Here is a 16,165-nt window from a genome sequence, read left to right as displayed (position 1 = left end):
CGACCTTCGCAGCATCACCAGACTTCGCACCAAACATTCAATTCCCTCATCCAAATCATTGATATACAACGTGAAGAGCAGCGGCCACAGCACCGACCCCTAGACCCTGGCAGCCAATGAGTGAAGATTTACGCGGATGTTGGCAGGGCTAGGGGGTCTGAGCTTATGGGAGAGGTTGAGTAGGCTGGGTCGCTATTCCGTGGAGCGCACGAGGATGAGCCGTGATCGTATAGAGGTGTTAAAAATAATGAGAGGAACGGGTCGGGTAGATGCACAGAATCTCTTGCCCAGAGTAGGGGCATCGAGGACCAATAGATTCAAGGTGAAGCGGTAATGATTTAATAGGAATTTGAGCTGTAACCTTTTCAAACAAAAAGCAGTGGTTGCATGGAGCAAGCTGCCAGAGGGGGTAGTTGCGGCTGAGACTATCCGAACGTATAAGGAACAGTTAAACGGGTTGATGTGACACGTTTGGATTGATATGGTCCAAAGGCAGGCAGGTGGTACCAGTGTAGCTGGGACATGCTGGCCGGTGTGGGAAGTTGAGCCGAAGGGCCTGTTTCTACACTCTATGTCTCTATAAAGCCAGCAATGTGATATGCTTGTGATTCATCCTAACAAAATTGGAGATTGCTGGGTCTCTGATGGATTGCCCGTCATCATATTTGTAGAGTACATCTTTCAATCAATCAAGATGTGCAATGGCACTTTATTAATCCGAGATTTATCAATTGGCATCTAATTGCATGCCATTGTCACAATCAAGGGCCACTCCCACCCCTAACCCCTCCCTCCCTTAAGCCCCGGTCATTCACTCTTCTCTCCACTTCTGTTGGACAGCGTGTACCAAAGCATGAAAGAACGTACCACCTGATTCAGGGACAGCTTGTTCCCAGCTGACCTCTCGTGTGCTACCTTCCTGTGGTCCTCATGCTTGAATACAAAAATGCTATTTTTATTCTCTAGATGTGACACTACACTCTGCACGTTGCTCATTTGTTTCGTGTAGCGCTACCAGATATACTGAGGAGTGATGTGATCTGCCTGTATAGTACGACTAACATTTTTTTTCGCAGCACACGTGATGGTAATCAATCAATAACCATTGATCTCAGACAATGCGATGATAGACCGGGGATCCCGGATTATGAAGTGATGAACGGAGCGAAATTGATGGTTATCTCTTGTATGCGTGGGATTAACATCACATTCGCTGTGATCGGCAGCAACGTTTCCCACTGATAAAGTGGCTAAATTAATACGACCAGTTGATTGCATGGGGTTAGGAAGTCAAATAGTTGGCGCTAGGTATCATTTGGAGGCATGTGGTCAGATACTTTAATTTCCAGCTGTAATTGATAGATTGGAATCTGGGAGGTGAAGGCAGACAATGGATTGCGTCACTGAAGGTCCATTGTTCTACGTCACACACTGTGGATTATTCATCAACGAGCGCCTTGGAACCTTCTATGTTTGTTTCCTGTGGCAACCAAGGTCATTGTTCTCATTGCCCAATCGGCGCGCGTTTGGCCAACGCCACCGTTCTATCCCCGGGGGCCGTATAAATACCGGAGCGGCGCCGCATTGCGTCACAGTCTCGAGAACCACGCGAGCGGAGCAACATGGTCAGCGCGCGGGAGAATGTCCGCGGGACGCGCGTGTTCCCCCCGGGCGAGGGATCCACGGGGGAGGGAAGCGATTGTCTACAGACACCGGACACGGGAAGGGGAGAGCGCACCCGGGGAATGGGAACGTAGTGGGTAACTGGGAACTGAGAGCGGGAATGAGACGGCGACGGGGGGAGGGAGGGCGCAGGGTAATATTGGGCAGGGAAATGATGAATGCAATTTCGAGGAATTTGCGGGTTACATTCGGCGAAGGCAGCGTGGAGAGTCTGCGAATTACAATGTTGGGTGGAACTGAGAAGGTGGTCATATTGGGCGGGGGACGGTGAGCGATCAGGGCCAAACTGGCTATGAATAAGTCCAAGTGGTGATCAATAGGAATTATGGAAATCACGCGGCCCGCAGCAGTAAACGAGAAATTACCAACGCTCACCTCTCGCCCTAACATCTCACCGCCTGTTTCCCCTCGCCAACAGCGCGAGTGTCTTTCAATCCACATCGGCCAGGCTGGCGTCCAGGTTGGCAACGCTTGCTGGGAGTTGTATTGCCTGGAGCACGGGATCCAACCGGATGGACAGATGCCCAGCGACTCGACCATCGGAGGCGGCGACGATTCGTTCAACACCTTCTTCAGCGAGACGGGTGCGGGCAAGCACGTACCAAGGGCCGTGTTCATCGACCTGGAGCCCACGGTGATCGGTAAGTTGGGAGGTGCAGAGAATGTTGGCCGTTCTCTTAAGTCCTTCCCTTCCGGGGAGGGGGCAGTGTGTGGCAATGGTTTATTCTCTCTCTATACCGCCCTACAGATGAGGTGCGGACCGGCACCTACCGCCAGCTCTTCCACCCCGAGCAGCTCATCACCGGCAAGGAGGACGCGGCCAATAACTACGCCCGGGGCCACTGCTCCATCGGCAAGGAGATCGTGGACCTGGTCCTGGATCGAATCCGGAAGCTGGTAGGTTGCTCAGCGACTGCAAATTACCGACTGCCGCTCCGCGTGCTTACAGCGCCAATGTATCCGGTTGCACCGGCCCATTCGCGAGTGCTGCGGCCACGATGTTCCCAAATACTCATTGTCACCGCTCTATTTATCACTGAGATACTCACCGAACCATCTCGCTCTGCGCCGGCTGTAGAGAGCACCATGACCCTCTCGTGTCGCTCCTTCCCTTTAAACGTTGGCACAGAATTGAGCTTTTGTCCCATCTCCACCCTCAGGCCGATCTCTGCACCGGACTGCAGGGGTTCCTCATCTTCCATAGTTTAGGGGGCGGCACCGGCTCGGGCTTCACCTCCCTCCTCATGGAGAGACTCTCCGTCGACTACGGCAAGAAATCCAAGCTGGAGTTTTCCGTCTACCCGGCGCCGCAGATCTCCACCGCAGTGGTCGAGCCCTACAACGCGGTGCTGGTCACCCACTGCACCCTGGAGCACTCCGACTGCGCCTTCATGATGGACAACGAGGCCATTTACGACGTGTGTCGGCGGAACCTGGACATCGAGCGCCCCACCTACACCAACCTCAATCGCCTGATGGCACAGTTAGTGTCGTCTATCACCGCCTCGCTGCGCTTCGACGGCGCTCTCAACGTGGACCTGACTGAGTTCCAAACCAACCTGGTTCCCTACCCGCGCATCCACTTCCCGCTCATCACCTACGCTCCCATTATTTCTGCAGAGAAGGCTTACCACGAGGAACTGTCCGTCTCCCAATTGACCAACGCCTGCTTCGAGCCGGCCAACCAGTTGGTGAAGTGCGACCCTCGCCAGGGGAAGTACATGGCGTGCTGTATGCTGTACCGCGGGGACGTGGTGCCCAAGGACGTCAATGCCTCCATCGCCACCATCAAGACAAAGCGCTCCATCCAGTTCGTGGACTGGTGCCCGACCGGGTTCAAGGTGAGTGTGACCAACGCTCGCGTTTCCATGCACACACATGCAGTCTAATTCATCTGCTGGAATAACAACATACATGCAACGACTCAGAATACATCCTTGGCACCATTTGTAATCTGCAAATAAATCATATCAGCACCCGATGGACACACACACACACCTTCTTCAAGGGTGTGAATATTTTGCAAAGGGTGCAGGAGGGTGTCACCCGGACAGTCCTTGGCCTTGCGGCCTTGTGTTTATGGGAGAGGTTAGATAGGCTGGGGCTTTTTTTATTTGGGGCGTAGAAATCTGAGGGGCAGGACATATCCTGGTGTGCAAGATCACGAGGGACATGATCTCTCATCTTAACATCTCAAAACTGGATGTCCTCTACGTGAGGCGAGAGATGAGATATTTAAGAAGGACCTCCCGACCAATTAATCTATTTAGAGGGTAGTCCGCATCTGGAACCAGTTGTCAGGTAACGCTAGAAACCCTTACGTTTGCCACATTTAAAACATAGATAGAAATTCCCAAAACATAGGATGCACAGGAAGGGTTTAGAAGGATAAAGGGCAGTCGCATGCAAATGAGCGAGCTCAATATGCCAACTGTGGGGCATGGACAAGGTGGTTGGAATAGCACGCTTCCCAGCTGCACAGCATCATACCTTCATGGCTCTAACACACATGTATCGGAGCTTGCAATCCGGAGAATAATTACATCCAGAGATGTATTTAACGGAATCGCTAAGCTATCAATCAATGATAATTTGTGCAATTTAAGGGCGCAGTATTAAACCGATAATGCAAGCATATTTGTGCAAGTAGAATTAATTTTAAGATGTTTTTACCGGCCGCAGGTGGGCATCAACTACCAGCCCCCGACGGTGGTGCCGGGGGGCGACCTGGCCAAGGTGCAACGCGCCCTCTGCATGCTGAGCAACACCACCGCCATCTCCATGGCCTGGACCCGCCTCAACCTCAAGTTCGACAAGATGTACGCCAAGCGGGCCTTTGTCCACTGGTACGTGGGAGAGGGGCTGGAGGAAGGAGAGTTCCAGGACGCGCGGGAGGACATGGCGTCGCTGGAGAAGGACTACCACGAGGTGGCCGTGGATTCCGCCGACCTCGAGAGAAGGGGGGAAGAGGAAGAATAAAATGTATTAATTTAGTAGTTAGAATTTTAATTTAATACAGATTTAATAGATTATATTGATAGATATTATACTTATGATGATAAAATTATTTTAAGGACCGATTGTTTTGTCGATTTATTTGAGGTCTGAGAATGGAAAATAACAACATTGTTAGGCAGAAAGTGGGGAGAGTAATTTGGGAGCAGCTGTTCGTATGTAAGTCCTCATCCTACCTGTAGGAGTCATTTAAAGACGAGGTGATGGGAATTCAGTTCTGGCGTGCTCCACAGAACATGAAGGATGCGGATGGCGGTTTTCCTGAAGCTTGGATGGTAAATTCAGTCAATAAGAAAAGAGGAAACGACCTCGGCGGCGCAGCGGTACAGCTGGTGCTTTACAGCGCCAGAGACACGGGTTCGATTCTGACTACTGGTGCTTATCTGCACGGAGTTTGTATGTTCTCCCCGTCATCGCGTCGGTTTTCCCAGCGTGCTCCAGCTTCCTCACACACTCCAAAGTCTTACAGGTTCGCAGATTAATTTGGCGTCTGCAAATTGTCCCTAGTGCGTCGGATAATTTTGAGGTAGGGGAATTGCTGGTCGCCGCACGCTCGGCCAGCCGACGGGACTCCTTTCGCGCTGTATCTCTGAAAAACAAAAAAAACTTGAAGGAAATTGATGAGTCTGAAGTAGGGCATCGAATCGAAACGTCACCTATTCCTTTTCTCCAGAAATGCTTCCTGACCGCGGCTATTCCAGCATTTTGTGTCTATCTTCGGCGGTAAACCAGCATCTGTAGTTCATTCCCACACAAAATGAAATACAAGTAGGGTTTAGGATGTTGAGATGGGACAGGGTCCCGATGGAATATACAAAACGGAGCAAAGCGCTTAGGTAGAGCATCGGGAAGGTCAAATGTCTTTGGCCACTGGGAATACAAAAAATCTCATGGGGTTTCAACTATATATGGATTTTACGAGGGGATGCGGGAAGAGGGGAGAACCATTAATAGGTGATGGAATTTAATACTGAGAAGTGTGAGGTGTTGCATTTTGGGACGTCGAACAAGGGAAAGAGCTACACAGTAAATGGCAATGCTCTGAGGAATATTGTGGGGCAGAGGGTTCTAGGCGTGCAGGTGCACGGTTCCTTAAAGGTCGAGTTTTAGTTAGATAAGGTAGTCAAACAGGCTAATGGCACATTGACCTCTATCAGTCAGAGTAATGTATATGGAAGTTGGGAGGTCATGTTGCAGTTGCATAAGTCGTTGGTAGGACCGCATTTAGAATATTGTGCCCTATTTTGGGCACCATGTTATAGGAAAGATATGTTCAAGCTTGAAAGGGTTCAGAAACGATTTACGAGGATGTTGCCAGGACTAGAAGGTGTGAGCTATAAGAGAGGTTGAGTGGGTTGGGTCTCTATTCCTTGGGTCGCAGGATGATGACAGGTGATCTTACAGAGGTGTACAAACTAATGAGAGAAATAGATCGGGTAGATGCACAATCTCTTGTCCAGAGCAGGCTAAATCGAGAACCAGACCACACGGGTTCAAGGTGAACGGGAAAAGATTTAATAGGAATCCGAGGGGCAACGCTTGCTGGGAGCTGTACTACCTGGAGCACGGGATCCAGCTGAATGGACAGATGCCCAGCGACAAGACCAAGGGGGGGGGGGGGGGGGGGGGGGCACGACTCCTTCAACACCTTCTTCAGCGGGGCTGGGGCGGGCAAGCACGTCACCCGGGCCGTGTTCATTGATCTGGAGCCCACGGTGATCGGTAAGGTGAAACCAGGGAGAGTCCTGACATGTTGGGCCTTGTCTGAAACCTTCCCCGCGGCCTTTGACGAGGGGCGTGTGATTCTTAATGAACCAGTTTCTTAATGAACTGGTCCCTTCTCCGTTCTCTGTTTGCTCCCCTGTAGATACAACACAATACAATACAATACAATTCAATTTATTGTCATTTGGACCCCTTGAGGTCCAAACGAAATGTCGGTTCTGCAGCCATACATTACAAAACAAAAAGACCCGAGCCACAACACAATTAACACAAATATCCATCACATCGCTGTGATATAACCTTATAACCATATAACAATTATAGCACGGAAACAGGCCATCTCGACCCTTCTAGTCCGTGCCGAACACATAATCTCCCCTAGTCCCATATACCTGCGCTCAGACCATAACCCTCCATTCCTTTCCCATCCATATAACTATCCAATTTATTTTTAAATGATAAAAACGAACCTGCCTCCACCACCTTCACTGGAAGCTCATTCCACACAGCTACCACTCTCTGAGTAAAGAAGTTCCCCCTCATGTTACCCCTAAACTTCAGTCCCTTAATTCTCAAGTCATGTCCCCTTGTTTGAATCTTCCCTACTCTCAGTGGGAAAAGCTTTTCCACGTCAACTCTGTCTATCCCTCTCATCATTTTAAAAACCTCTATCAAGTCCCCCCTTAACCTTCTGCGCTCCAAAGAATAAAGCCCTAACTTGTTCAACCTTTCTCTGTAACTTAGTTGCTGAAACCCAGGCAACATTCTAGTAAATCTCCTCTGTACTCCCTCTATTTTGTTGACATCCTTCCTATAATTAGGCGACCAAAATTGTACACCATACTCCAGAATTGGCCTCACCAATGCCTTGTACAATTTTAACATTATATCCCAACTTCTATACTCAATGCTCTGATTTATAAAGGCCAGCACACCAAAAGCTTTCTTTACCACCCTATCTACATGAGATTCCACTTTCAGGGAACTGTGCACAGTTATTCCCAGATCCCTCTGTTCACCTACATTCTTCAATTCCCTACCATTTACCATGTACGTCCTATTTTGATTTGTCCTGCCAAGATGTAGCACCTCACACTTATCAGCATTAAACTCCATCTGCCATCTTTCAGCCCACTCTTCCAACTGGCATAAATCTCTCTGTAGACTTTGAAACTCTACTTTATTACCCGCAACCCCACCTATCTTAGTATCATCTGCATACTTACTAATCCAATTTACCACACCATCGTCCAGATCATTGATGTACATGACAAACAACAGTGGACCCAACACAGATCCCTGTGGCACCCCACTCGTCACTGGCCTCCAACCTGACAAACAACCATCCACCATTACTCTCTGGCATCTCCCATTCAGCCACTGTTGAATCCATCTTGCTACTCCACCATTAATACCCAACCATTGAACCTTCTTAACCAACCTTCCACGAGGAACCTTGTCAAAGGCCTTACTGAAGTCCATATACACAACATCCACTGCTTTACCCTCATCAATTTCCCGAGTAACATCTTCAAAAAATTCAAGAAGTTTGGTTAAACATGACCTTCCAGGCACAAATCCATGTTGACTGTTCCTAATCAGACCCTGTTTATCCAGATGCTTATATATATTATCTCTAAGTATTCTTTCCATTAATTTGCCCACCACTGACGTGAAACTAACAGGTCTATAGTTGCTAGGTTTACTCTTAGACCCCTTTTTAAACAATGGAACAACATGCGCAGTACGCCAATCCTCCGGCACTATTCCCGTTTCTAATGACATTTGGACTAATGGAAGGCAAAAAAAAACTTATCTCTCCACTGCACCCCCCCCCCCCCCCCCCCCGATGTCAGAGTCAGAGTCAAAGTCACAGCCCCCGGCTGGCGATGGCGATTGTCCCGCGGCCATTAAAGCCACGCCGGGTGATGCAAGGCCACGCACCGGGGCTTGGTGTTAGAGCCCCCGGCGGGCGCTCGCAAAGTCCCGCGGCCATTCCAAGCCGCGCGGGGCGGTGATGTAAGGCCCCGCTCCAGGTCATCTTCAACCCCGCAAATCGGGCGGGAGAAGTCGCCGTTGCGGAAGCCCCGAAAAGCGGTCTCCCAGCAGGGACCGGCGGGCTCCCGGCGTTTCCGTCCGCCAAACCCGCAGTTGCAGCCTCCGAAACTCCGGAGGTCGGGTGGCAGCAGCGTCCACCACAGCTCCACCCGCTCCGGACTCGGCCAGCCCCGTGACGGTGAGTAGGGGGCAGCACCGCAGCTGGAACCCCAGGTCGTTCCTGTTGGAGGCCGGTCCACGTTGCAGCCCCAACCAAAACGGAGACCCGACAAAGAAAAGGTCGGGTCTCCCGTGCAGGGGAAAGATTTTAAAGTTACCCCCTCCCCCCCACCCCAACCCCACCCCCCACACACATATACCCCAACAAAAAAAATAACAAAAACTACATAAAAACGAGACAAAAAATAATAAAACACAGACGGACTGCAGAGGCCGCTGCTGACGAGAGTCGCGCCGCCCACCGATGAAGTGCGGACCGGCACATACCGGCAGCTCTTCCACACCGAACAGCTCATCGCCGGCAAGGAGGACGCGGCCAACAACTACGCCCGGGGCCACTGCTCCATCCGCAAGGAGATCGTCGACCTGGTCCTGGATCGCATCCGGAAGCTGGTAGGTTGTGGAACCGAATCCAACCGTGAACCAGCGCCCGATGTTTACCGATCTGGTGATCCTGGTTCGCCCGTGGCCCGCAGTTCATGAATGGTTCAGCGGTCATGATTCAGCTCAGCGATCGTCACCCGACTGGATCCCCGTTCACGTCTCCTCCCCGCGCCCACAGAGTCATATAGCGATAGAATTGTGCAGCGTGGAAACAGGCCATCGACCCACACCGATGCATCTACTCTGGTCCCACCTGTCCGCGTTTGGTCCATATCCCTCCAAACCTATCATATCCATATACATGCCAGTTAAAATGTTTCTTAAACGTTGCCATAGTACCTGCATCATCTACAGTTATAGAGAAGGTTCACCAGACTGATTCCTGGGATGTCAGGACTTTCATATGAAGAAAGAGTGGATAGATTCGGCTTGTACTCGCTAGAATTTAGAAGATTGAGGGGGGATCTTATAGAAACTTATAAAACTCAAATCCTTTTGCTATGAATCGTTGGCTGATCTATCTTCCTCTCTTAAACCCATCTACATGCTTTCTCCCCATAACCCTGACACATGGCACATAGCAAAAAGATTTGAGTATAGGAACAGGGAGGTTTTACTGCAGTTGTACAGGGTCTTGGTGAGACCACATCTGTAGTATTGCGTACAGTTTTGGTCTCCTAATCTGAGGAAGGATATTCTTGCCATAGAGGGCGTACAGAGAAGGTTCACCAGACAGATTCCTGGGATGTCAGGAATTTCATATGAAGAAAGATTCAATAGACTCGGCTTGTACTCGCTGGAATTTAGAAGATTGAGGGGGGATCTCATAAAAACGTACAAGATTCTTAATCGGTTGGATAGGCTAGATGCAGGAGAATTGTTCCCGATGTTGTGGAGGTCCAGAACAAGAGGTTACAGTTTAAGGATAAAGGGAAAGTCTTTTAGGACCGAGATGAGTAAATAATTTTTCACACAGAATTCTCTGCCACAGAAGGTAGTTGAGGCCAGTTCATTGGCTATATTTAAGAGGGAGTTAATAATAATAATAATAAATTTTATTTAATGGGCGCCTTTCAAACATCTCAAGGACACCTTACATAGTATATCGGAATAACATATAATCGGAATATAACTAGTAATAAAGACATCACAGAGACACAAATTAAAAACAGGATTCAATCCAAAAACAGAAAATCAAAAACACAGTGTGAAGAGGGAGCAGCGGCAACCAAATCGTGCCAGCGTCCACTCTCTCTTCACGGCAGCCATCTTGGACACAGACCTACAAGACTACAATTAGACAAAAAAATCATCCCCCCACAGTGGATAGCACTGTGGGGGAAGGCACAATGTCCAGTCCCCACCCCATGTTCACCCCAAAGTCAGGCCTATTGAGGCCACCGCAATTGCCTCTACGGAGGCCCGATGTCCCTGGCCGTTCTCACCGGGTGGTCTTGCCCCGGCGTCGGGAGAGTCCTTTTGGCGGCTGGGCCACCTGGAACGGCCGCTTCTTGGTTGGAGCCCGCGGCTGCCGAAGCCGACAAGGCCGCGCCGGTTTGGAGCTCCCAGGCTCCCGTTGATAAAGTTGGCGCCGCCTCTACGCTCCGCAGACCCGCAGCCCGGAGTTGTTGCTCTCGGCGGTCCAGCTCGCCAGAGCTCCAGCGCGTCGCTCCAGCGCGGCGACCCAGGCAAGGGATCGCCCGCTCCGCTCCAGCGCTCCAATGCTGTGCCGCTGCCGAGGCCGAGGTGCTGGGCGGTTCCCGCCAGGAAACGGCGCTCCAAGCCCGCAGGTAGGCCACGAGGACGGGTCAACGGGCAGCCCGGAGAAAAGGCTGCCACACCGACCAGGTAGGGACCTAGAAATTAAGTTTACACCTAACCCCCACATTAAAAAGACCATATCCCCTACAAACAAAAAACAGGACTCACTAAAAACTATTAAAAAAACGGATTTAAAACGGACGGCTGCTGGCTAGCAGCCGTTCACCAAGATGGCTCCTCCTCCTCCGATGATCAGCCATGACCATATTAGAAACATAGAAACATAGAAACATAGAAAATAGGTGCAGGAGTAGGCCATTCGGCCCTTCGAGCCTGCACCGCCATTCAATATGATCATGGCTGATCATCCAACTCAGTATCCTGTACCTGCCTTCTCTCCATACCCCCTGATCCCTTTAGCCACAAGGGCCACATCTAACTCCCTCTTAAATATAGCCAATGAACTGGCCTCAACTACCTTCTGCGGGAGTGAATTCCAGAGATTCACCACTCTCTATGTGAAAAAAATTTCCTCATCTCGGCCCTAAAAGATGTCCCCCTTATCCTTAAACTGTGACCCCTTGTTCTGGACTTCCCCAACATCGGGAACAATCTTCCTGCATTTAGCCTGTCCAACCCCTTAAGAATTTTCTAAAAGATCCCCCCTCAATCTTCTAAATTCTAGCGAGTACAAACCGAGTCTATCCAGTGTTTCTTCATATGAAAGTCCTGAAATCCCAGGAATCAGTCCGGTGAACATTCATTGTATGGCAAGAATGGCTTTGCTCAGATTAGGAGACCAAAACTGTACGCAATACTCCAGGTGTGGTCTCACCAAGACCCTGTACAACTTCAGTAGAACCTCCCTGCTCCTATACTCAAATACTTATTGAATGGCGGTGCAGGCTCGAAGGGCCAAATGGCCTACTCCTGCACCTATTTTCAATGTTTCTATGTAAACCTCGATCAGATTCTTGACACACGACCAACCAGCTACACAACCGTGCTGACTATCCCTAATCCGCCTATGTCCATCCACGTGCATTCATAACCTGTCCCTCAGATACTCGCTCGCGTCTTTCCGACCACAAATGTTAAACTAAAACCACTAATGTTAGGTTCCATCCACCTCTCCAGAGGGTCAGTTTACCCCCTGTAACACCCAGACTCACCCCCACACCTTACCCCCTTCTGAATGCTCTCCGATTTATCTGCCTACAGGCCGACCAGTGCACCGGACTGCAGGGGATCCTCATCTTCCACAGTTTTGGGGGCGACACCGGCTCGGGCTTCACCTCCCTCCTCATGGAGAGACTGTCCGTCGACTACGGCAAGAAATCCAAGCTGGAGTTTTCCGTCTACCCGGCGCCGCAGATCTCCACCGCCGTGGTTGAGCCCTACAACGCGGTGCTGGTCACCCACTGCACCCTGGAGCACTCCGACTGCTCCTTCATGCGGGACAACGAGGCTATTTACGACATCTGCCGGCGGAACCTGGATATCGAGCGCCCCACCTACAGCAACCTTAACCGCCTGCTGGGGCAGGTAGTTTCGTACATCACCGCCTCGCTGCGCTTCGGCGGCGCCCTCAACGTGGACCTGCTCGAGTTCCAGACCAACCTGGTCCCCTACCCGCGCATTCACTTTCCGCTGGTGACCTATGCACCCCTGATCTCGGCTGAGAAGGCTTACCACGAGCAACTGTCCGTGTCGGAGATCACCAACGCCTGCTTCGAGCCGGCCAACCAGATGCTCAAATGCGACCCCCGCCAGGGCAAATACATGGCGTACTGCATGTTGTTCCGTGGGGACGTGGTGCCCAAGGAGGTCAACGCCTCCATCGCCACCATCAAGACTAAGCGCTCCATCCAGTTCGTGGACTGGTGTCCGACCGGGTTCAAGGTAGGAGACGGTTGTGCAGGAATCCACGCGGCAGAAGCTTGACCCAAACACTGGTCTCGCACTGGGCTGTGAAATCTACCACAGCCAGACCAACCGCTCCACGATTGCAGAAACCAGGAGACGTTCTTTCCAAACCGAGGGAATGGGTTCTAAACATCCAGGGAACCATTGAAGGTTTCTAGGAGACTTCTGTCCAATGGGTCACGCCAGGATCTCGATAACTAGCAGGGGTTTCCCTCGTTTAAAGGCGCAAATCTACATGTTTTAGACCACGATCAGTAACATTCGACCCATCGGGTCCATGTTGACCCTCCCACACTGATCTGTTTTGTAGTTAATGCCTATTATGTTCTGTGTGCTGAAGCAAAGCAAGAATTTCATTGTCCTATCAGGGACACATGACAATAAACTCACTTGAACTTGAACTTGAACCAGTAATTCCATTCTCTCTTGTCACTAATGTCTCGCTAGAATTTAGAAGATTGAGTGGCGATCTTATAGAAACGAACAACGTTCTTAGGTGGTTGGACAGGCTAGATGCAGGAAGATTGTTCGCGATGTTGGGCAAGTCTAGAACAAGGGGTCACGGTATAAAGATAAAGGGGAAATCTTTTAGGACTGCGATGAGAAAAACATTTTTCACACAGTGAGTTGCGAATCTGTGGAATTCTCTGCCACAGAATGCAGTTGAGGCCAGTTCATTGGCTATATTTAAGAGGGAGTTAGATGTGGCCCTTGTGTCTAAATAGATCAGGGGGTATGGAGAGAAAGCAGGTACAGTATACTGAGTTGGATGATCAGCCATGATCTTATTGAATGGCGGTGCAGGCTCGAAGGGCCGAATGCCCTACTCCTGCACCTATTTTCCATGTTTCTATGTAACGCTCGTACAGTCCCATATTTTTGCATTACTCCTCCATGAGACTTGCCAGCACCAGCCTCTTTGCGGTGGGGGGAGTGGGAAGGGGGAAGGCGGCGGATCGTCGGAGGTTGGGATCGATCCCGGGTCTACAGCGCTCTGGAACAGCTGCCTTCGTGGAACTCCAACCCTAGCGGGAACCATTTGCAATTTCCGGAACTCCATTGGTTGGCCCCGGTTTCTTCCAACCGAAGAACAAAACTGGTGTCCCTCTGCTAAAAGAGCACCGATTTCTCTTTCACCACTCACTTATGCACACTGCCAATTAATCCATCGCCGACATGTTGACGGGACAAAGCAATGGAGGTCGGCTATTATTCGCTGCGCCACTGCCGCCACCTACCGGCGGCAGATGCATCTCATCTTGAATTCAGGTTCAGATTCAGATTCAGATTCAATCTTTATTGTCATTGTGCAGTGTACAGTACAGAGATAACGAAATGCAGTTAGCATCTCACCCAGAAGAGCGAACATAGAATAATGAACAGGAAAATATATATATGTACAAACTGTAGCAGTAGTGCAATTTTACTGGGGGAAGGAGTGTCCGGGGGGGAGGCGGGGGAGGCGGGGTAGGGGGGGGGGGGAGGGAGGGGTTGAGTGGCAATCACCAAGGTGCTGAGTTAAGTTGTGTAACAGCCACAGGGAAGTAGCTGTTCCTGAACCTGCTGGTCCGGCAACGGAGAGACCTGTAGCGCCTCCCGGATGGGAGCAGGATAAACAGACTGTGGCTGGGGTGAGAGCAGTCCGTGACGATGCTGTGCGCCATTCCCAGACATCGCTTGCTTTGGACAGACTCAATGGAGGGGAGTGAGGAACCGGTGATGCGTTGGGCAATTTTCACCACCCTCTGCAGTGCTTTCCGGTCGGAGACCGAGCAGTTGCCATACCATACTGCGATACAGTTGGTAAGGATGCTCTCGATGGTGCAGCGGTAGAAGTTCACCAGAATCTGAGGGAACAGATGGACCTTCTTTAGTCTCCTCAGGAAGAAGAAACGCTGGTGAGTCTTCTTGACCAGTGTTGACGTATCGTGGGCCCTCAGATATGTCATCAGAGATGTGGACGCCCAGAAACCTGAAGCTGGAAACACGTTCCCTGTGACCCCTTTCCAGAACTAGGGGTCACAGTTTAAGGATAAGGCGGAAATCTTTTAGGACCGAGATGAGAAACAAAATTTTCACACAGAGAGTGGTGAGTCTCTGGAATTCTCTGCCACAGAAGGTAGTTGAGGCCAATTCATTGGATATATTTTAGAGGGAGTTAGATGTGGCCCTTGTGGCTAAAGGGATCAGGGGGTATGGTGAGAAGGCAGGTACAGGATACTGAGTTGGATGATCGCACATGATCATATTGAATGGCGGTGCAGGCTCGAAGGACCGAATGACCTACTCCTGCACCGATTTTCTATGTTTCTGTTTCCTCCTCCGTCCCGTTAATATGGATGCTTCCAATGTGTCTGCAACCAAACTAAACGCTGTTTCTCTCATCCCCGCAGGTAGGCATCAACTACCAGCCCCCGACGGTGGTGCCGGGGGGCGACCTGGCCAAGGTGCAACGAGCCGTCTGCATGCTGAGCAACACCACCGCCGTCTGCATGGCCTGGACCCGCATGAACCTCAAGTTCGACAAGATGTACGCCAAGCGGGCCTTTGTCCACTGGTACGTGGGAGAGGGTCTGGAGAAAGGGGAGTTCCAGGACGCGCGGGAGGACATGGCGTCGCTGGAGAAGGACTACGAGGAAGTGGGCATCGATTCGGCGGGTCTGGACAGGAAGGCGGAAGAGGAAGTGTGAATATCCAGAAAGACTCGTTTACTTTTATTACTAATGTTGTAAATATAATTTATGAAATGTAATAAATGTAATAAATCTATTTTAAATTCAATTCGTCTTCCCTCCTCCTTAACGCTATAATTTCGCTTGAGACTTTGGATTTTTATTTCAGCGTGCGAGCAGGCCATTCGCCCCACTGAATTGGCGCTGACCAGCAAAAATCCTATAGCAGAGCAAGATGGCTTACTCTCGCGCAAACGCGTAGGACGGTCATGGGCAGATTCATGGGTAATTATGGGACCACATTTTAGCAACCAGCCTCCGCCATCTTGTTCCACCATCTTGCTTCCGGCCAAAGATCGGTTCTTTCTTTCCGTTAACCTTCAGCCTCCGTTCCCGTATCTTCGCTTTGGTCTTTGACTTGAGCGGGGAGAGGGAGGTGCGCGGCCTGAGGCAGCGGGGAGAGGGGGTGCGCGGCCCGGGGAGAGGGGAGTGGGGCATAGGGGGGGAGATATTGTAGTGTGGGGGCAGGCGAGGGAAGTGCCGGGGGGGGGGGGGGGGGGGGGGGAGGGGGGAGAGAGATTTGAAGGGTGGGATGGGGCCTAGTGTGTGTGAAGTTACGGGGAGGTTTACAATGTTTCTTATTTAATGTCCCTTGTCTAATCTGAAATAAAGTTCATCATTGGATATAAAAATCAGAATAAATATAATTGTGTGTGTTATAT

General features: G+C 50.6%; 3 protein-coding genes across 3 annotated transcripts in view; 2 read left to right on the top strand and 1 right to left on the bottom strand.

Moving 5' to 3' along the window:
* LOC116982168 (zinc finger protein 239-like) overlaps positions 1–16,165 on the bottom strand; it is a 1,102,810-nt gene that overhangs the window by 44,384 nt on the left and 1,042,261 nt on the right. The gene's annotated exons all lie outside the window — the stretch shown is intronic.
* On the top strand, positions 1,967–4,662 carry LOC116982164 (tubulin alpha chain-like). Its single transcript, XM_033035473.1, has 4 exons — positions 1,967–2,324; positions 2,432–2,580; positions 2,844–3,524; positions 4,366–4,662. Exons 1-4 carry the CDS (start codon positions 2,009–2,011, stop codon positions 4,660–4,662), a joined length of 1,443 nt encoding a protein of 480 aa, XP_032891364.1. The 5' UTR covers positions 1,967–2,008.
* Positions 4,942–15,461, top strand: LOC116982284 (tubulin alpha-8 chain-like). Its single transcript, XM_033035555.1, has 6 exons — positions 4,942–4,973; positions 6,220–6,301; positions 6,336–6,420; positions 8,930–9,093; positions 12,067–12,747; positions 15,165–15,461. Exons 1-6 carry the CDS (start codon positions 4,942–4,944, stop codon positions 15,459–15,461), a joined length of 1,341 nt encoding a protein of 446 aa, XP_032891446.1.

The sequence above is a fragment of the Amblyraja radiata genome, chromosome 16 (genome assembly GCF_010909765.2).
Source record: "Amblyraja radiata isolate CabotCenter1 chromosome 16, sAmbRad1.1.pri, whole genome shotgun sequence".
Lineage (NCBI taxonomy): Eukaryota > Metazoa > Chordata > Chondrichthyes > Rajiformes > Rajidae > Amblyraja > Amblyraja radiata.
The sequence above is the reverse complement of the archived record's forward strand: the minus strand, read 5'-3'. Positions and strand labels throughout refer to the sequence as shown.

What these genes read in the sequence shown, in the direction of transcription:
- LOC116982164 (XM_033035473.1), top strand. Translation starts at nt 2,009, where the DNA reads ATGGAAATCACGCGGCCCGCAGCAGTAAACGAGAAATTACCAACGCTC. An exon ending in TGGATCGAATCCGGAAGCTG is followed by an intron (nt 2,581 to 2,843) that starts GTAGGTTGCTCA and finishes CTCCACCCTCAG; the next exon opens with GCCGATCTCTGCACCGGACT. An exon ending in GGTGCCCGACCGGGTTCAAG is followed by an intron (nt 3,525 to 4,365) that starts GTGAGTGTGACC and finishes TACCGGCCGCAG; the next exon opens with GTGGGCATCAACTACCAGCC.
- LOC116982284 (XM_033035555.1), top strand. Translation starts at nt 4,942, where the DNA reads ATGCGGATGGCGGTTTTCCTGAAGCTTGGATG. An exon ending in GACAGATGCCCAGCGACAAG is followed by an intron (nt 6,302 to 6,335) that starts ACCAAGGGGGGG and finishes GGGGGGCACGAC; the next exon opens with TCCTTCAACACCTTCTTCAG. An exon ending in GGTGTCCGACCGGGTTCAAG is followed by an intron (nt 12,748 to 15,164) that starts GTAGGAGACGGT and finishes TCATCCCCGCAG; the next exon opens with GTAGGCATCAACTACCAGCC.